We start from the raw sequence: 19,754 nt of genomic DNA, 5'->3' as shown, positions 1-19,754 counted from the left end.
TGACCAATTGCCATTGCAACATATGGAATACTAAGATAATATAATAAAAATATTCAGACTATAAGTATTTAATAATTTTCCATCCCATATGTAATTTATCAAAGTGAACTTTACATTGATTTGTGCCACATGGTTGATGAAAAACTATAAAGACTCTCTGGAACAAAAGGTATGTACAGATAACTTTGTATGAACAGTCTCAATCTGTTTCAAACTTTCCCTTTTTTTAGTTTTAACTCCACAAATCAAAATATTGTAATATTTATGTTCTCTAAGTTAAAAGTCTTATAAAACCTAAGGTCTCATCTTTTTAAAAGGTGCCTTAGTTTCACAGAATAAACAATGTTAAATTGTTTTACTTAAATGTGGACAATCTTAAATCAATTTAAACCTGGTTTATAATGATTTTTTTTTTAATTCCTGTCCCTTCCTGAGACAATCCAAATCATTGTTAACCAGGTTTAAATTGATTTAAGCTTTAAAGTTGAATCGGAGGCATATCTGAATATAGAAATTCCTATGTATCATTCCACTCCGAACAGTAACTAGATAATGATGCTGTGATGTACCATAACTTGATATATCCCAAAGACTTCCAGATCACATACACTGAATCTACATAACTCTTTAGGATTCGACAAGAATGTACAGTGTGGTTTTATTGTGACTTGCTTTTCAGAGCTGTCAGAGATTGTTCTAACCTTCGTAAGCACAAAACCCACTTTCCTGGCTAACTGCTTTTCTTGATTTCAGTTCTTGGACTCGAGTTTCAGTCACATTGTATACACTAAAAACTGTGGAAAACAGTGACATCATTAAATGCAAAAACATGCAAAATCATGCAGTGAAACAGAGGTTATGGAAGGATTAATTTTTTTTTCACTGATTGGTAAAATTTTCAGAAGACAGATACAATACCATGTGTGACCACTAACTCCCAAAATCATTTCAGATCCAAAAATGAGCAGGAGTCAAACAGCAAAGGCTGCAGCTAAGATGACAGTAAAAATGAGGTAGTGGAATGTGGGTTCTTTTTGACACATTCACAGTTTTTGGTACACATAGAGCAACATTAGCACATCACCTCACCACATTTGGGATAGGGAACACAAAGGTTAATTTCTGACACTTGTTAGGGAACACATCCTGTCAATATTTCAAAAGATTTTTTTTTCAATTTTTATAATTCTATTTTTTCTAATACTGACAGTATCTTCCAATTTCTAGAAATTGTAAAAGGAAAAGACTAGAATTCCAGGGGATGTCATATATGTAGTGATCTCAAGTCAAAGGATGCCTTTCATGTATTAAGGATGCATTGAAATACCAGGTTTTTGCAGAGGGATGTAGCTATAGGGATTGTATTGCATTGGTGTCTTTGAACAAAATGGCAATGTTGGGGCATATATAAGAATTTTATAGCTGACTCAGCTTTTCCAGACTGGACCAGAAAATTTCATGTCCACTTTGCAGTTCAAATCAATATTTCAATGTAAATGCATATTGCAGACTTTAACCTGTAGCAACGTATGTATATTTAGTTGAAAGCACTGTTCTTAGATATCAGAACTTAGCCAAAGCAGTGCTGAGTTTAAATTCTAAAGGGGAAAAGGACATGGATCAAATTATCCCTCTAATGGTCCTACTTGACACTATTTTATTAAGACAGCAGTGTCTCAGCAACAGCTAGCTGCAGACTGAGGAAGCAAGCAGGCCGACCTATTAACTGTGATAATCATATACTGATGGTTGCTCCCAAATAAAAGCATTTACTTCCCCTCTCTGCTCTGGTTTCAAAGTATGGGGCTAACTTTCATGTAGTCATTTTTTGCTTTTGTTCATTTGTTTGGTCTGGTTTTACCGTCCACTTATGATCTTATCTTTGCTACAACTTTCCATTTTGTCATCAGAAGAAAGTACAGGAGCAATTTTAGAAATTCCATTACGCAGAAAACAAAAAAAAAGTGAGACATCACAAAACTTCCCCTTAGTGGAATAAATTAATAAAGGTTTTTAAAAAGATAAAAGTTTCATATGGCTTTTCACAGTCCCCACATTCTTATCTCATCTGATAGATGAGTGCATTTTCAATTCTCAACATGCCTTTCTTTTCAGACTACATCCCCAGGAAGGTAAGGTTCCAGACAAAACTGCAATAGAACCTGCTAGAAGATAGAACTGAGACCTCACTGCACACCTTCACACGTGGAGAAAGGACCAGAAGGGATCTCCTATGTACCTTTTCACAGAGGACTCACTCCCAGCTCATTTGATAACTAACGTAGGTCATAGCTGGGTGACAGTTTCACACTCTCAGTCCCTGTTTAGAAGAGGCAGCTTTTTCCCTTGCTGTGACTGATGGGTTGAGATTCTGCAGATCCCCCTTAACTCCATCACGGAGAGATGTGGGTGCCAGCAGGAGTGCAGGTGTCTCACCACAAGCTGCGTGGCCCTCTGGATCAGGCCATGAACACGCACAACCAGACTGACTCACAAAACTCCGCGTTACAGAATTAGTCCACATTTCCATTTTGACCAAAAAGAGAGGCATTCTCACCATGGTTTAACAGAATTTTCAGAAAGTCATGGGCAATATTAAAAGCACTTGAGGCACTGCCAAGTCTCACATCTCTGCTGAAATACTGTGCAATGGGCACATGCTTTGTAATCAGTTTCCCTAGTAGGACAAGGTATTAAATCTACAACACAAAGAATCTGTTCATACTGTAATTGTATACTTAGCTGTCAATATTAAGACACTAACCACAAAGGTCAAGAACTGGCAAGTTTAAAAGAGCCTTTTGGTTCATATCTTAGTTGTAATTAAAAATATAATTACCTGCAAGGTTGTCAATCTCTTTTTCTTGGAGCAGGCTAACAGCATCATCATCTCCTTCCAGCATAAGCTCTGTTTCTGCATTCTGATTTACCACAGCTTGACTTCGGAAAGTTTTCTTTGATTTCACTACATCCTCTTCGGTGCCTAAAAAAAATTACAAATGTTGTGAATTTAGCTGAATTATATTATAAATATAAAACAACCACAACAAAGTAGCAGAAAAAAATACAGTATAAATCATATTTATTGAAAAAGGAAAGAAACAAAAAGGAAAGAAACATTTTCTAAAACTTTATCAAGGTTTACAAAATATGCAGCCTTATTCTGTATTTCAAAACATATCTTGAATAAAATAAAAACGGTTTCGCAAAAACTGTTCTGCTTTTAATAATTGCTATTTACTGTATGTTCAATGTTGTTCCATTAGTTCTCTACCTGCAAGAAATTCAGCAAGTGTTTATCTTGGGTTCCTGTTGTCCTGACTCTGACAAAGCTCTGAGAGCTCGAACACCTACTCTAAATAGAGGAGTTGCTTTTGGAAATTCAAAATCTGTCATGATTTTCATCTGAGAGATAAGAATGATAGGATCGTGAAGTAAGGGATGGGTTATCTCAATGTACAGTAACAACAAGGTAGGCTATGCAGAGATTCAGAAAATACTAAAAAAAGACAAGCACGGTGAGGGAACTTTGGTGTCTGCCTGTGTGTGTGTTTTCAAGGAGAACAATAAAAATGCTGGTGTATGGACATGTGCCAAAGGACTTCACAGGAGAGCCTTACCCTTCCTTCTTGTCTACAACCGACTTTTTTCTGTTCAGACCGGCAGTTCTGTACAGCAGGAGAGATCCCATCTCACATTTTGGGAAGGTCCTACTAATGCTTGCCAGAGTTTATTTGCATGATGTAAGAAATTAATCATAGTGTGATCAAATGATAGAATCAAAAATAGCTTTAATATAGTAAATGCTACTGTTGTGATATTTGCATAGTGATTCTTTCTTAGCTGAGGGGAGGTCATTAGTTTTATTTTCAGTACTACAGGCTCATAGTAGTTTAAGGCAAGAAAGCTTTCAGTTTTTTTTTCCTAAACAGAAAACCCTGCATCTTCACCTTGGACCACACTAGATCTGGGCATCTTTGGTTCTGCCAACCAAGAAATAAAACCCAAATGTTCTTTCTCCTTTCTGTATGATACTTCGGAAATTTGCTTCCTACTAAGCTACAGAATGGTGGGGGAAATTTGAGGAAAACCAGGCATTTGTGGATTTTGTTTTTCTTCTACAATGCCTGAACATAAACATGATGAATACTATTATGGCAGATGTAAAATGATAAGGTAAAGCCCAGTAAGGCTCATGGCTTCATATTAATAGAGGACAACTAAGAGGAATATAGTAAGCAGGTAGGTTAGTGAAGGCAGATGCATGGAATGAACTGATATGTCAGGCAGTTTTGTTATTACAAACATTGAGGAAGGTCTTATGATTTTATCTCCTAATTAGTCTTCTAATTAGTTTGTACACAGGAGAGTCACATCATATAAATAAAAATGGTGGAGGCATATTTTTCTGTCAGGGTGTATACACAGTTCTAAGATCCCTGTCAGCATGTTGTTTGATATTGGTCTCCAGCTCAGGCTAAGACAACCTCATGTTTTACATTGCATAATATTAAACTTTCGTACACTATTTGTGTTATCCCAATTGTTATTTCTGAAACTGTAGAGCAGGCAAAACAAGTAAGGAAAAACTACAGATTTTCACCAAGCCCAAAATTAAGGGCAGTATCTCTAGTCCTCCTGTTTATTGCTCTCTCCTTTAGGTCCACACTGATACTGATAAGGATTAAAACAATGTTGATGCTGATATGTACTAATACATTGTGCTTTGCTGTGTTCCGTTATTAGGCTGTGATCATTACCTCACTTGCACAGGTTACTACTTAGTACAATTAACTGTAATTATTCACCCAATTTCAAATAAAATCAAGTAACTAACAGTTGGAAAAGTTTTCAGTATTGTGTTCAAGCATGTTTTGTTTTGGAGGGTGCGTGGATTTTGTTTGTTTGTGGTTTTGTTGTTTGTTTGTTTGGTTTTGGTTTTTTTCTTCCCTAATTCACAAAAAGGAGCAAAGATTGCAGGACTTTGGAAAAACACAACAGACCTTCAGTTTTACTCCATCAGAATTGTCCTGAGTATTTAATTGCTAGAGCAGGATCTTGTTACACTTGTGTTTACTACAAGGGAGTTTAGCCTCATTTGATACAAGTAATAGTTGCTGCTGTGAAGTGTTTGACACTAAAGAAGACCATTCCTGAGATGAACTAACATGATGGAAGCACAAAAATACTGTTCTCTTCATTTTTGGTAGTCCTAGTGAGTGTTAACTGAAGTTTCTGAGCTTTATAAAAAGTTATAATCTTCAAATGAATTACTTCAAAAGTACTAATCTGGAGTAATCGTAGATTCAGCCATTTCTGTAGTAACTGATTAGATTAGTGACAGTCCTTTACAGTGATTTATGCATGAAGATATATTTTTAAAATTGAAAGAGAAAAAGTTCCAAGCTCCAAATTATTCCTGACACTTAAAATGCATCAGAAGAGCCTGAAATTCAGTGGGTTTTACATCCCTTGTAATGAGAGTTCCCGTTACCAGGTTATAGAAATATTGCCAGACACCAATGTAAGAAACGTGGTAGAGCAGAAGGCATTAAATTAGTTTGGCAAATTTGGAGCTCAGCAACAAGACAAATGTTTCTAAAATCCATCCTGGTTTATAATATTAAACATACATTTATCTAAAAGAAATATAGTAAATGGAACTTCTTTGTCTTGCTGGAAAAAAGTTCTGGGTTGGCTGTTGTTTAAATTTATCACTTTGTTGAGTGCACCTCAGTTTTGCCATACTGTACCAAACATTTATCTAAATGAAAGTGTACGAGACCCAGAGTTGCCCTTCAATCACTATATCCTTTATGAATTAGAGTTCCATTTATCAAAATTACAGCAAGAAGAGTAAGGTCTCACAGGGCTGTCTCATTACAAGGCTTGTAAACACTGTCCTTACAAAGAAATGGTTTAACACCTAACAAATCAAAAACTGATTGGGAATAGAATTTATTTGAGATCATCTATCTTCAGAAGACGTGCTGTACTGAGTGCACTTCGTGGCCTTTCTACCCATTCATCAAGAAATTAACAAGCGAAGACCACAGACCACCAGATCTCCTTGAATCCTGAAACATGAAATATGTTCAAAACAGATCTGTCACAGATGTTCTATTTTTATATTTCAAGATAACTTCAAAAAGGTTTTAAAAGAAGAGAACCTCTCCAAATAAGAGTAAAAAGAAAAACAACTTGTCTCTTTAAAACCAGACAACAAACTGAATAAAAAATTATATGACATAAAACTATGTCTAGTATTGTTAACAATGATATAAAAAGAAGAGATGAGTAAATGAATACTTTATATTTCAGTGTGACTGAAAAAAAATAAAAATTCAAATTATTTTTTCAAAGTCCCAGCAAATTACTAAGAAATGAAATTAATTTCCAGATATTTCATTTAAATCTCTTTTTAGGACACAAGGAATTTGTATTTTAAAGACACAACACAGAATTAATGTGATTTCCTAATTTTAATTAGAAAATGTTTCAAATCCGTCAAAATAGAAAAACAACAACAACAACTAGATATGCTTTCAAGACAAACATTTTGCCATTGGGGTGCACAGAACTGGAACTGGCAGTTGCTATCAGTTCTTGTCCTTATCTTTCTAAAGGGATATTTTTCTAGAATGGGGTTTGAAAAGAAGCCTTTAAATAAGCATCATAGTAATTATTAAAACTACATTTTTCAAAGGAGTTAAAGGAAATATGCCACTCAGCTTGCACTGAAGTCTACCTGAAGTTGGTGCTTTAATTTCTTAAAACCTGAAAGCTCTGCCTTAAAGAGATTTCATGGCAATGTATAAGACTAGAGAAGCTATTTAAAAAAAAATCCATCTTTTGTTACACCTGTTATCATCTTGTTCATTTTTTAAAACGTGCATGTTCAAAACTGGTTTCCTACAGTAGCTTTAGGATAACTGAAAAGAGCTCATCTTTTAAAGAAATTAAATAAACCAACAGCCACTCTACAAAATCCCAGCTTCCATGAAGAGGTGTGCATTTTATATGTCTGAAAGGTTATATAAGCTGCACAGTAAACTTGTACAATATTGCCCAGAATTTACTAATCTCTCTTCCAGTAGCATTACTTTTCCTTAAACAGAAATTACTTAGCAGACTAAAAGATCCCAAAACAACCTCCCACAAAACCCTAATAATTTCCCAAGAACAGGGATGTCTCATGTTATTTTGTAGCTACAGCCTCTAGAAATCTTGAATACAGGCAATACTTAAAAAAATTTTGAGGAGGTTATTGTTACATCTGAATTTTTACTTCTCTGTTTTCAATTAAATCAAGAAATTCCCTGTTGGGTTCTGTAGGTCACAACAGGTTCTAAGATGCAATCTAAATTTCAAAGACACTGTAAGTGTCCAGACCCACAAAAACTAAAGACAATTTTTAAATTAGCAGTACCAACATAACATATTTTTGATTACATATATGCCAATGTATGCTCATTTTGTTAGACATTATACTAAATACTATGATTAAGTTGAATACAGAAAAGGAGTTTCTAGTTCTCTCTCTACTTCTATCCATTTGTTACATATTCAGATATTGTGTTTTAATTTTTTTTCCTCTGTATTTAGCAAAAAATGAGGTTAAAAATATGGTTAATTTTAAGAAAAGTTTGCTTGGAAATACTGTAACCAACAAAAGGAGACTACTGCTTCTTATAAAGTTGTTTCCATAGTTTACTTCAACGAGTTACCGATAAGGCAATTTATGCAGTGAGTGCTCTTTGATCTTTGAAGAGAGATGGCAGAATGGAAAGTTAACCTCATTTTAATGTTACCTAAATATACTGACAGGAAATTCTAATGTTTCCAAACATCTGGAAATCTGCTTCATGGGATGGTGTTCTTCTTTTCTGTAAGAAAGCTTTTTCATATATTGTCTTTTACAGTTTTATGTGGCTTCTAAAGGAGCATTTTGACATAAGAAAGTCTGTTCTCTCTATAGTAAAATGCTGCATCTAATTAAAAACTCTCTTTTATAGCAGCTAAAGTACAGTTTTTGTGAAGCTGAGCTCTCCTCAGAAACTTTTAAGGATAAAGTTGCTTTTTCCTCCTTGCAGATCACTGGTACTTACTGCTCTGCAGAACATTGCTTTTTTGCTGAATTTTAATCACCTAAGGAAGTTTTAAAAATTTTATTAAATAAAGGAATTCAGAATTAATTTCTCACAAAAAGACTACCCAATAGGTCATGATGTGAACCATGAAATTATCTCACAGGTAGAATATAATTTTTCAACAGAGTCTGAAAGAACCAAGTTTTTTTCTTGGAAGATATTTTTTGTTTATTGTACAAACTATAACTTTTACAGAAAGAATCAAGCGCACATAGTGCACACAGAATTAAAATGCAACGCTATTATCTACCTTTTTTGTCCATTCAACATTATTACTAGTTGAAAACACTTAGAAAAAAGCTTTGCGAGATAATCTTCCTGCTTTATATATCCTAACAGTTTAAACCCCTGCTTTCATTGCTAATCTTTACTAACTCGATTAGGCACTGGGACCCTGGCAGCGATCACAGTTATGGAGAGCAGCTGCTTGGGAGTCTGTAAACTGACCTCTACAAAACCCAGTGAGATTAAATCATCGACATGGTGACCATTCCACCCCAGCCTAGTATCTTTCTGTGTGTCTACAGAGCCAGCTCTCCTAGGGCTGCCGATCCCTCCATGGCAATCGTGCACCAGGTATCCCGACTCTCCTCAAGAGACCAGACCTCTGGCTTGGAGCAGCAGACCGGTGCTGGAATATCACCATGAACTGGCCCCACCTGTGTCTGCTAGATTTGTTATTTAAATTGCAATGTGTTTCTGGAACTGGCAGTTTTGGCTGGCATATAATTGAGTTTCCCTAGAGAATCAGAGAAGTGACTGTTATTAAAGGAAAGCTGGTTTTAATAGATTTAATAAAAGCCAGAGGAATTTAAATCATATTTTCATTATTAAAGATCTTTGAAGAAATGAGGGAGACGGACTACGAAAACTGTGCAAAAATTAAAAATTGCATACATTTGTATTGGAACTTTCTTCCGCCAAAAGTAAAACCAAATCACACTTTTGTTTTCTATAATAAATACCTGAAAATGTAATCAGAGGCATGCCATACATTTTTCTCTAACTTTTATGCCTAAAATCTGACCAAATCACCTTCTTTATGTGAGTCATTTGTAAATAAATACTGCTGCATAGCTTTTCCTCTTCAGACTTCTCAGATGTTTTGCATTGTACGAATGAGACTGATATAAACTATGTCAAGGAGGAGACTGAGAATAAGGGCGAGGCCAAAATGATCACTTCTCAAATGAAACTGAGGGTTTCTTAAACTAGAAATACTTGTAGTCGAAGTGTTGTATATTACTGCTTACTTTCCTACATAAATATAAAGGTAAAGTTACCACCTTGGACACTTGTTATTTTTATTGTTTTTTGATAGAAAAACTGAGGTTCGGAGTGGTTATGAGATCAATTTTTAGAAGCTGTCAATATTATAATTGTATTTATTTGAGATTTCAGGTGTGCTAAGCATGTGAGAAAGGATCCTGCACATATTCAGCAACCATCACAAAGATCCAGGGGGTTACAGTTGGATATGCCCAGCCCAGCACATGACACAAGGCATTTCAGGCTCTCGAAGGGCTGTCTTTATCCTGACTGGAACCAGAAGTCGTTCTAACGGGAGCTTAAAACAGCCAAATGTTTATATTTGGATTAAGATGTAGTTTGCCACTGTAACTTGTACACAAAAGAATGGATTCATATTTCATGACTGCTGACCTTTACAAATCCCTGTCAGTTTGAAATGCAGCCTCTCAGTGTACACTGTAGTTTTATAAATTGCAGAAAGAAGCCAAGTTCTCTCATATGCTGTGGATCACTTAAACAGGCAAAGATGATACACAAGAAAAATAATTAAGAGCAATAAAATTTCCCTGTGTTTCCAGCCATTTTATAGAAGTACAGTAACAGCTGAGAGGAAAATAACTACATCACACCAACAGTTATTGCTCAGTGGAAAGGACATCAAGGACACTTGCAAGTAAGAGAATTGGATCAATATTAACGCGATTTTCATTTCATGCTTCCCCAACTCCAGTAAGCTGACAATATACTCTGATTATGCGAACAGCCCCTGAGTAACATAGAAAAGGTTATTAGAGCAAGAGGTGGAAATGGAATGCACTTTTTATATTGACAGGTCTGCTAATAGACTGTACTGATTTTCAAAGCCATGCAATGCATTTTCACAATTTGGTTTTGACAGCAAAAAGGAATTTCATTTATCCTTAATTCAAAATATTCACATGTAAGCAAAGGTTTCTTAAGACAGGCCACTGAAGAGGGTAATCAAACTATTTCAATAGAAAAATGTAATTAATAAGGTAAGAAGCAAAAGGTGATTGAATTTAAATATGTATGACATGCTAATGAAATAATGAAATCCGCTAAATGAGGCATTCTATGCTTTTAAAATACAGTCTGATAAAACATTTTTAAGATAACATATAAGTGAAAAATACATCGTGTCTCATCATTCAGGTCTGGATTATGTCTGGAAAGTTTTAGATTAGTTTTGAGTTGCAATACCTAACTCAAACACACATTATGCAAGAAAAGTCATATTCTGACTCTATCTGCTTGCAGAGTCTAAAGATGGGATGACAGTTGTCAGACTTCTAAAGAGTCGCACCCTGCACTGAGGAAATGTGCCCACATATGCTAGCCTTAATTTTGCTAGCAAAATTTTGCTCACAAAAATTCTAATTGAAAATAAAACAATGATAAAGCCTTGGGAAGAAACCAAACACCCTTTAGAAATACAAAAACTTGATGCATACTAGCAGGCCAATGATAATGCATTGTGCTCTTATCTCCTGTACTTGCATACACCAACATTTCTAACCCTTCCCTAATATTTAAAGTTTAGAGCTTCCAAATCATGAGATTTGTCCAAAGCCCAATAATTTTTAAAAGAAAGATTTATCTGTCGTTTTGTAGCCTGTCTTCTAATTTTTGATTTCTTGCACTCTGTGGTCAAAGCATGGGCAAATTATGGCTTTGCTAGAAGGCAACTTTGTCGCTTACCACTTAAGCATTTGCTATCAGATGCAAATATGAGCAGCTCTTTGGAAACAGGCACTGTACACAGACATAACAGGACAGCTAAATAATTTATTCTCTAGTACAGAGAATGAAGGTGTAGGATGTAAGTTGAAAATAATTTTACAGTAGATATTGTAATTCCAGTAGTTAGTTAACTCTCTTAATTTCTATTGAGATTACTTATTTACAGAAGAAAGCCTCAAAAGCTCATGATCATTGCTTCAAGAGACCCATCTGCCTGAAATTAGCTTTGCTTTCTGAAGCAGTAATCTTTTCAAATTAAGTTCTGCTCTTTTGAGACATACAGAAGGAAGGTCTTATGCAGTGTTTACACATGCAAAATCTCCTATATATGACATGATGTATTGTGTAAAGGTTTCTTAAAAGCATTTTCCCCATTATATATAAATAATAAATTTGTCAATATGATAATGTCATTAGAACATCTAGATTTACTCTCCATTACACTGTCTTTTACTGTGCAATTCCAACTAGTTCAGTGTGCTGCACTGTGGTTTTTTTGTTTGGTTGTTTTTTTTTTTTTCCTCTGTAAAAATTTCATTTTGTCCACCACATCTTTAGAACTGGCATGCATCATTTTCACTTCAGCAGCAACAGTAACTGGTGGGAGGAACTGTTTCTATTTCTTTGCAGATCAATGCCTATAGCAACACCAAACAAAGGGCAGCACCCACAGGATATATGCATTTGTGAGACAGCAGTGTGGCCTTAACATCAGGATATTTGTGTTTAACTCTCAGCTCTACTAAGGGACTATGCTCTAGTAGCAACACACAGCACTTCTATTTGGCACACACTGTTGTAAATACATAAGCTCCTAGTTCCCAAACCTAAAACACAATTGTCTATCAAATTAAAATCAAAGCTTTGCCATTTGCTTGATTTAGGGCAGAATTTTGTTTTGTGGTGCTGGGGTGTTTTTGATTGTTTGTTGTTTTACTAGCTGCAGTTATAAACCATGTTTGTTTCATGCAGTCTAGCAGATGGAAAGCATCTTATGTACCTTAGTGGTACATAAGGTATCACTGAGATAAAACATAATCTGAGGGTCTACTATTAAAACAGTTCAATGAGATAATCAACAAGGTTTTCAGTATTTTGTCTCTGAAATAGGTGACTGGTAATCACTGTCCCTAGTAGTAAGTCTGTGTGTATATTAAAGAGAGCTAACAGAAATGTTAGCAGCAGCCAGGAACAAAGACAAAAGGAGAGCAGTATTTTATTTCCCCTTCCATTGCGTTGCTGCGTGGTGTCTGTGAAGCTTTTCACTCTGTTTTGCAAAGATCGCTGGAGAGTGCAAACCTTTTGTGTAACTGCAGGGATACTTGCAAAATTGCTATGCTTATGTTAAATTTGCAGGCAGTGGTAATATTTTTCCATTAGACTGGAGCTAGGATGGTATTTAGAGAACATGATCAGCTCTTTTGAGGGCACGGGATTGAATGACTTGTGCTATAAGGCAAAACACCAGTAAAACACTCTTCAAGCCTTATGCATACTTCTTTCAGCTGGAAAACTATATCTGTTGTAGATGATGTTCAGGGCTTTACACAAATACACTGGAAGATATACTCTTTAGGCATATAACAAGGATAAGAAAAAAGTCATGTCATGATGTAGCGTATATGATATGAAAAATGGGCATAATGCGTTGACTGACAGAATTCTTAACAAGGTACCTTCCTTGTCATGCTGGTTAGTGGTATATTTGAGAACTTTTCTACAGAATGTACACTGCTTTCACTACATTTTTCTGCATCCCTGTCTGTAACTTGCACAATGTTGAAAATCATATAATCTTCCAGTTTGTTTCAATACACTGGTGTTTTTTGTGTGTGCTTCAAAGCTAATGCTATAAACTCAGTAACACATAAAATAAGTGGTATTGAAGAACTCACTGTACTTGTATGGATATGGAATAGCCAGTGCACATATATATAAGTTTCTGTTTCTTGTTTACTAATCTTGCTATTTACATTAAACCTCAATGATAATTTTAATGTGATATAGTGGAAACATATTTTCACAAATTTGAAATAGTGCAATGCAAGATGATGGGAAAAAAGTACTTAGGAGTATTAAAATATATATTGTGTCTGAACATTAATTCCTTTATTTTTGTAATCTATACACAGAAATTCCATTTGCTTTGTGAAAGACAAGGAATCATCTATATGGAAGAGATTCTCAAAGTCCGACTCTGTTGACTTAAACCATCTTTACCTTGCATGTAGCCCAGAGGTTCTCAGAAACCTGAACCGCTGACTAAAAGCCCGTCATGCCTCCTACTGGCTGTGAGAAAGGGCTTCTAAAATCTATGCTATGATCTCCTAACTCTAAGCTGCAATGGTTGCAGCACTGCTGAAATAATGTCCTTCCATTCCAGCCATGCACTTGGCAGGCTGTCCTAGGCAGCTCTTCAGAAAACACCTTCCTCCATACAGGCAGACGTGGAACTTCACCTTGCATTTTCAGACCCATTTGGCCTAGCTTTGGCTTCCTTACTCAGTTATTATTGTTATTAAACCTCTTTTTTCCCTTAACAAATGATACATATTTCCACTTATATACAAAATGGAGAATGAAGTTCTGCAGTCAAGACATCGAGAATAAGAAGAGTGGAGAAAATTTAAAAATGGAATATTTTCTACTTTTAACTATAGCCAAAGAAGATTTAAACTGCTGTTACTCCTTAATATAGAGTCTTAATACATGGAAAATAGGAGGTAAGAAAAGCACATAGTAAAACCTGAGTCCCAAGAGCTACATTTACCCAGCTGTGAAAGCTGTCCTAAAGGACTACGGTTAGACTTTCACTGACTGAATGTTTCTGCGAGATGCGCTGAATACATACAGGTCAACAACTTCTATTTCTTTGTTAGTTAGCAATAGAACTGAATTAATCAAACAAATACACCCTTCACATGGATTTAAAAATAGCTCACATCATAGGAATTTACTGGTTTTGGTAAGTAAATGACTTTGATTTGGCAGAACAGGCAGATATTGTGTATTCTTTTCACATTAAAATATAATGGTGGAAGGGAGAAAAATGGAGCTAGAATTCTGGCAATGGCTGCAATTGTTAGGTCTTAGGAATGGTTTTGCAGGCCAACTTGATTACTTCAAGAACATTCCAGCATCATACACTTTCAGATGAAGAAGTGGGAAACAGAAGGAGTTTTGCTAACTGCTGGTAAAAAGCCAGAGAGTTCTGCAGTAAAATCTATTAGCTCAGGTCTATAATAGCAGCTAAAAGCCAGGTCATGCCAGATAACCTGAAAATCTCAGAGGAAAGGCATTTGAAACCCAACACAGAGGTTTTGAGGGAAAAAAAAAAAAAAAAAAAAAAAAAAGAGGTTTTCATATCCTATTTGGATCTGTGAAAAGCTTGAATTAGAGTGAAGATAGAGATTCCGACATTCAAAATTTGAGGAAAACATTAGAAAAAACAGAGTACTTCATGAATCTGTACTTAAAGCTTTTAATAAAGCTGCTGTGAAAATTCTTAGGCTAGAAATAGCATATAACAAGGAACAGATATTTAGAAACTGCAAAGGACTGTTAGGTTGAAACTGCAGCCCATTTCCATTACCTAGTCAGAAGCTCAGACCCTGAGTGTTCAATGCAATTTAGCACAATAGTTTTCAGTACTCTACCTAAGCAAATTCCATTACAGTTTACACCTTCAAGGGGTCTTTCATTACATTACAGTGGGCCATAAGAAACAGGGTCATCATAATAGTAGATATATTTAATGAGAATATATTTATGATTTTGGGGAGGGGGCTAAGAAATGCTAGAAAGAAGACCCAGTTAAATCTAGTATTTGAGATTTAATTATTCTCAAAATTAGGATTTTGCTTTGCAGATCGGTCTGGTAATAACTCATGTAAGTTCTTATTCTTTGACATTGTTTAAACAAATTTCATTTGCATCTGTATCTGACAATTATAATGTAAAATATTAAGAGGACACAATAATAATGTAGTATTTTCCCTGAAACCTTTTAAGAATTTAATATTTGGATTTTTATTTGATGAAGCAGTGGATGGCACTGTTGGGCTAGAATTACAAGGCTGCAGATTCAAATCTTAAATTGCTATGCTTAAAAAAATACACAGGTTTTTGTGACTCCTTCAGGCACACAATTTGGTTATAAACTCATTCATAGTACATTGGAGATTTCACAGTCAGATGTGGAACTTAGTTCATATACTGAAATGACGTTGTGTAATATGAGTATAATTTTAGGTGATCCAAATGAAGCAGAATGGTTTGCATGCTTGTCTCACATGGCAGCATGATCACATTTAGACTAAAGAGCACAGAGGACTTATTGATGATACATGGAAGCATTGTTATGGATTAATTTAATGTCCGTATAGATATTCTCGAAATGCTCACCACTGAACGTCAAGTAACATACATGTGTTTTCTGTCCATAAAGTGGATGCTATTTCTTAAAACTGCTCATGATTGTCAACTTGTGTTTACTTATACAGTAAAATTAAGAGTGGATGAATGAGGTGAGGGAACTGGGTTTGTTTTCAGTCTCAGGTTTTTGTTCTTTAGTTTCTCTTCTATATTCATACTTAAGAAGTTACTTAAATAAATATTAGTTTGGGAAGTTATCTTAGATAAGGTTAATCACCTGCATTTCCCCAGAGCAGTGTATTTCATGATAACATGTGTGTTACTGATTTGCAGGATAGTTCATTAACTAGGGGAAAAAAAAAGAATAAAAAGTAGAAAAAGAAAACCACTATCAAAACCATTTTTGTGGCTCATGTAGTCACAACAAACTCAAGTTCAGTAACAATAAATGTTATACTGTCCATGAGCAAATTGATATTATAAGTATTTCATTATGATCCACACCCATTCAATGCCCTCATTAATGATGCTGGAGCAGATTGTACCCTCGGCAAGTTTGCTTATGATGTGAAACTGAGAGGAGTAACTGGTGTGCCAGAGGGTCATGCTGTGATCCAGAGCAGGCTGGAGAAATGGGCTGACAGGAACATCATGAAGTTCGAAGAGGAGAAATGCAAAGTCCTGCACCTGAGGAGGAGCAACTCCAGGCACCAGTATATGCTGAGTGCCAACCAACTGGAAAGCAGCTTGGCAGAAAAGGACCTGGGGGTCTCCTGATGGAGATCTCCCCAAGGACGGAGATTTCACAGTCTCTTTAGGCAACACTCTCAGTCAACCTCACAGGGAAAAGGTGTCTCCTCATGTCCAGAGGGAACCTCCAGAATTTCACTTTGTGCCTGTTGCCTCTTGTCCTGTCACTGGGCAGCACTGAGAAGAGTATGATGCCATCTTCTTCATTCTCTCCCAACAGGCATTTATCTACAACCATAGGCCCCCTTAAGCCTTCTCCCCTCCAGGCTAAACAAAGAATATCTAAAAAACATCTGGATCAGTGTAGAAGTAAAAGTACATGTAAAATAACCCTACAAAAAAGATTTACAAACTGAACCCTGACAGCAAAGTTGTTCATATAGATACAGTACAGAAAGCAATATTTCGTAGACAAAACTGAAAGCATAATTTGGTCTTTAATCTCTTAGATGGTACACCACTGCAGATACACCTAGAAAAGTAACTGTGTTTTAAGCCTCTAGTGGGCAAACTCTGCTAAGTGATGATCCAGTATCAGTTGTCTTCAGTTTGCTTTCAGGTTTGCATTAGTTTCTGAAAAAATACTGGTTTCTTAAAGATGGTTCTGAAATCAGTCTTGTTGAAACTGTTCTGGAAATATTGTCAGCATTTTCAATAAGGACAGACAAAAGACAAGGTGAAGTCAATAAAGTCAGAGGACTTCTTAATGAATCTGAGAAAAAGGAAATTAATGTTTTTAGATAGATACAATTTATGTAATTACTTTGACCAACAGTCTTGAATTTACTGTAAACAACGGTGGTATTTTCATCAACAAAAGACACCTCTAAGTTGTCAGCAATGTCATTAGCATCAACAACCTAACAGATCAGATATAGAACTCAAAAGGCAAGATGCCTGGAAAGGAAGACTAGCTTTTAGGTGGGCATTCAGACTTCCCAGAATAAGGCATCTGATCTTACAAGAAAGCTTCTGAACAGACACGATGAAACTGAATATCTCCACTTCATGGGACATTTTGATTTCTTCCAACATCTTATCACCTGAAAGTATCAAGGTAAGTTTGTTTGTAAAACTCTGACTTAGCTTTCTGGAACAACATTTGGTGCATGCCAAATGAAAACAGCTTCTTAGCAGATTCTCTGGAGTCCCCTCCCTCTATCTTGTTCTAACACTGGCTGCAGAAGGCAGGATGCTCAGCAGTTCAGGAGATGGAAGTCAGGAGCTATGAGAGCCAACTGCTCTGGACTTGTCAGCACTGAGGGGTTGCTCTAGATATACAGTTTCTGAAAGCTGATCTTGGTACATTTTTCTTTAATATTGAGTATTCTCAAAAATTGAATCTCCCTTTAGGGTCCATGGTGCATCCAGAATCCCTGTTCTGAAGACAGTCTCTGGTTTGAGTAGGGGTTCCCATCGATTTCAGACTCTCAGTTTCATAGCAGGGAACCCACAAACCTTTTCTTTTAAGGCAGCACTTGCTTAAAGCTGAATGTTACTGGACTGTAAGTCCTTCAGCAGCCTGAAGGAATCTTGCCTTTCTTTGAAAGTCTATCCAACTCCAGCTGCTTTCATGAAAGTAGATTTTGGATGTGAACATTTCAGATTTCAAAACCTGATGCTTTTTAGTTCTGTTTGTATAATCATAAAATCATTTTGGCTGAAAAAGACCTTCAACATCATCAAGTCCAACCATTAACCTAACTCTAGCACTAAACCATGTCCCTGAGCACCACATCTATATGTCTTTTGAACACCTCCAGGGATGGTGACTCCACCACTTCCCTGGGCAGCCTGTTCCAGTGCCTGACAACCCTTTCCGTGAAGAAATTCTTCCTAATATTTAACCTGAACCTCCCCTGGTGCAATTTGAGGCCATTTCCTCTTGTCCTATCACTTGCTACTTGAGAGAAAAGACCAACACTCTCCATGCTACAACCTCCTTTCAGATAGTTGTAGACAGCGATAAGTTCTCTCCTCAGCCTCCTTTTCTCCAGGCTAATGAAACCATATTTCTGATGATGAGGATACACAGCACTTACTGAAACTTACAGAAGTAATGACAAGTCCCAGAAGGAGCCATATAGAGTCTGTTTCAGCTAGAACCACTCTCAGAATGAGGTTGCTAATTAGATGTCCAAATATAAATGGAATGAGTGACTTAGAATATGCAAGTTCAATAGTAATTGACATATAAGACATATCTGTAGGTTTGTTTCAAAACATGAATGTATTACATATTACATTATAAAGTTTTTGTTTTGTTTTGTTTTGTTTTGTTTGTTTGTTTGTATGTTTTTTTATTTTCCATTCTAAGCTTTCAGGATCTTTCACAATAATTGACTTAACAGGGCAAATATTCTTGAGCACAGACACTAGAAATATTTGGCCAGCTTACATATATATGTTTAGAACATGTGCATTGAGTTATTCATGTCCATTTCCTCCAGTACAGACTAGAAAATGTGACCTTTCTTGGACTCCTTCTATGTGCAAATGGTTTGTGGACCACAACCTTTGAAGCTTAAAGGACCAAAGCTTAAAAAATTAACTCTTTTGCTTTCAAGATGACCTTTGGGGAACAGTATTCTCTGGCACTGTCCAGGGCAGTACAGTAGTATCTCATCTATACTAATCTCCAAAGACTGTAAACTATTAATGTGATCAGCTGGAAAGTCAGTTCTTTCAGCACAGGTACAGAATCACTGTGAAACGGGTCACATCTGCTTATTTCGTATATTTATCAGTAGTAGAATTTGGGGAAGAGAAGCAGAATTTATAAACTATTAAACATTTTTTTTTTCCACTTTTCAGTCTACAATTTTATCAGTTACATTGAAACTACGTTTAAACTTAAAATAAGAACTGTTTAAAATCCATTGACACCATAAAATGAAAACTGTACTAAAGGTTTCCAGGTATTTAAAAATCCCATACTATAGCTTGCACTTTGATACTGCAGTAAGTAGTATCCCTTTGCTTGACAAAAGGGAGAAATGAATCTGTATTTCTATTCAAAGAAGAATGTAACTAAGAAGGGCATAGCAGATACAATGCTGAAACAATTATGGCTGAAATTTTAAATCCAGATATGAAACTTGTTTTAACAGATTATAAACAAATCCAGAACAAACAAATCCATATTAAAAAAAATTAGAAATGGAGGAGACTAATCCAAAGGGAAAGATTCTCCAGTCCATCTCTTGTAAATGCTGCTATGATTCTGACATACTTACTGACTCAAAGGACAGCTAAGTATACAGCCACAGGAATATGTTAAAATTTTTCACATAGTTTTGAAACATTTTTTACTTGCCAAGTACTTTGAACGTTTATGGACACTCACACAAATGTATGCGTATTTATATTTTATCAAATCTGAACACGCATACAGTGGCTGACTAACAGACTGTAGTTAAAGAGAAGCTTCACCCACTTGCCTTGTAGCAGAAATTTTTGAAAAGAATA

General features: G+C 35.8%; 1 protein-coding gene across 14 annotated transcripts in view; it reads right to left on the bottom strand.

Moving 5' to 3' along the window:
* NBEA (neurobeachin) overlaps positions 1 to 19,754 on the bottom strand; it is a 480,010-nt gene that overhangs the window by 166,881 nt on the left and 293,375 nt on the right. For all 14 annotated transcript variants that reach the window (XM_071804835.1, XM_071804807.1, XM_071804804.1 and 11 more), the window contains one exon: positions 2,840 to 2,983. In XM_071804835.1, coding sequence (XP_071660936.1) covers positions 2,840 to 2,983 — 144 coding nt within the window. The remainder of the gene's footprint in view (positions 1 to 2,839; positions 2,984 to 19,754) is intronic.

This window comes from Patagioenas fasciata, chromosome 1 (assembly GCF_037038585.1).
Source record: "Patagioenas fasciata isolate bPatFas1 chromosome 1, bPatFas1.hap1, whole genome shotgun sequence".
NCBI classification, from domain to species: domain Eukaryota; kingdom Metazoa; phylum Chordata; class Aves; order Columbiformes; family Columbidae; genus Patagioenas; species Patagioenas fasciata.
This window is presented reverse-complemented; position numbering and strand designations above follow the sequence as displayed.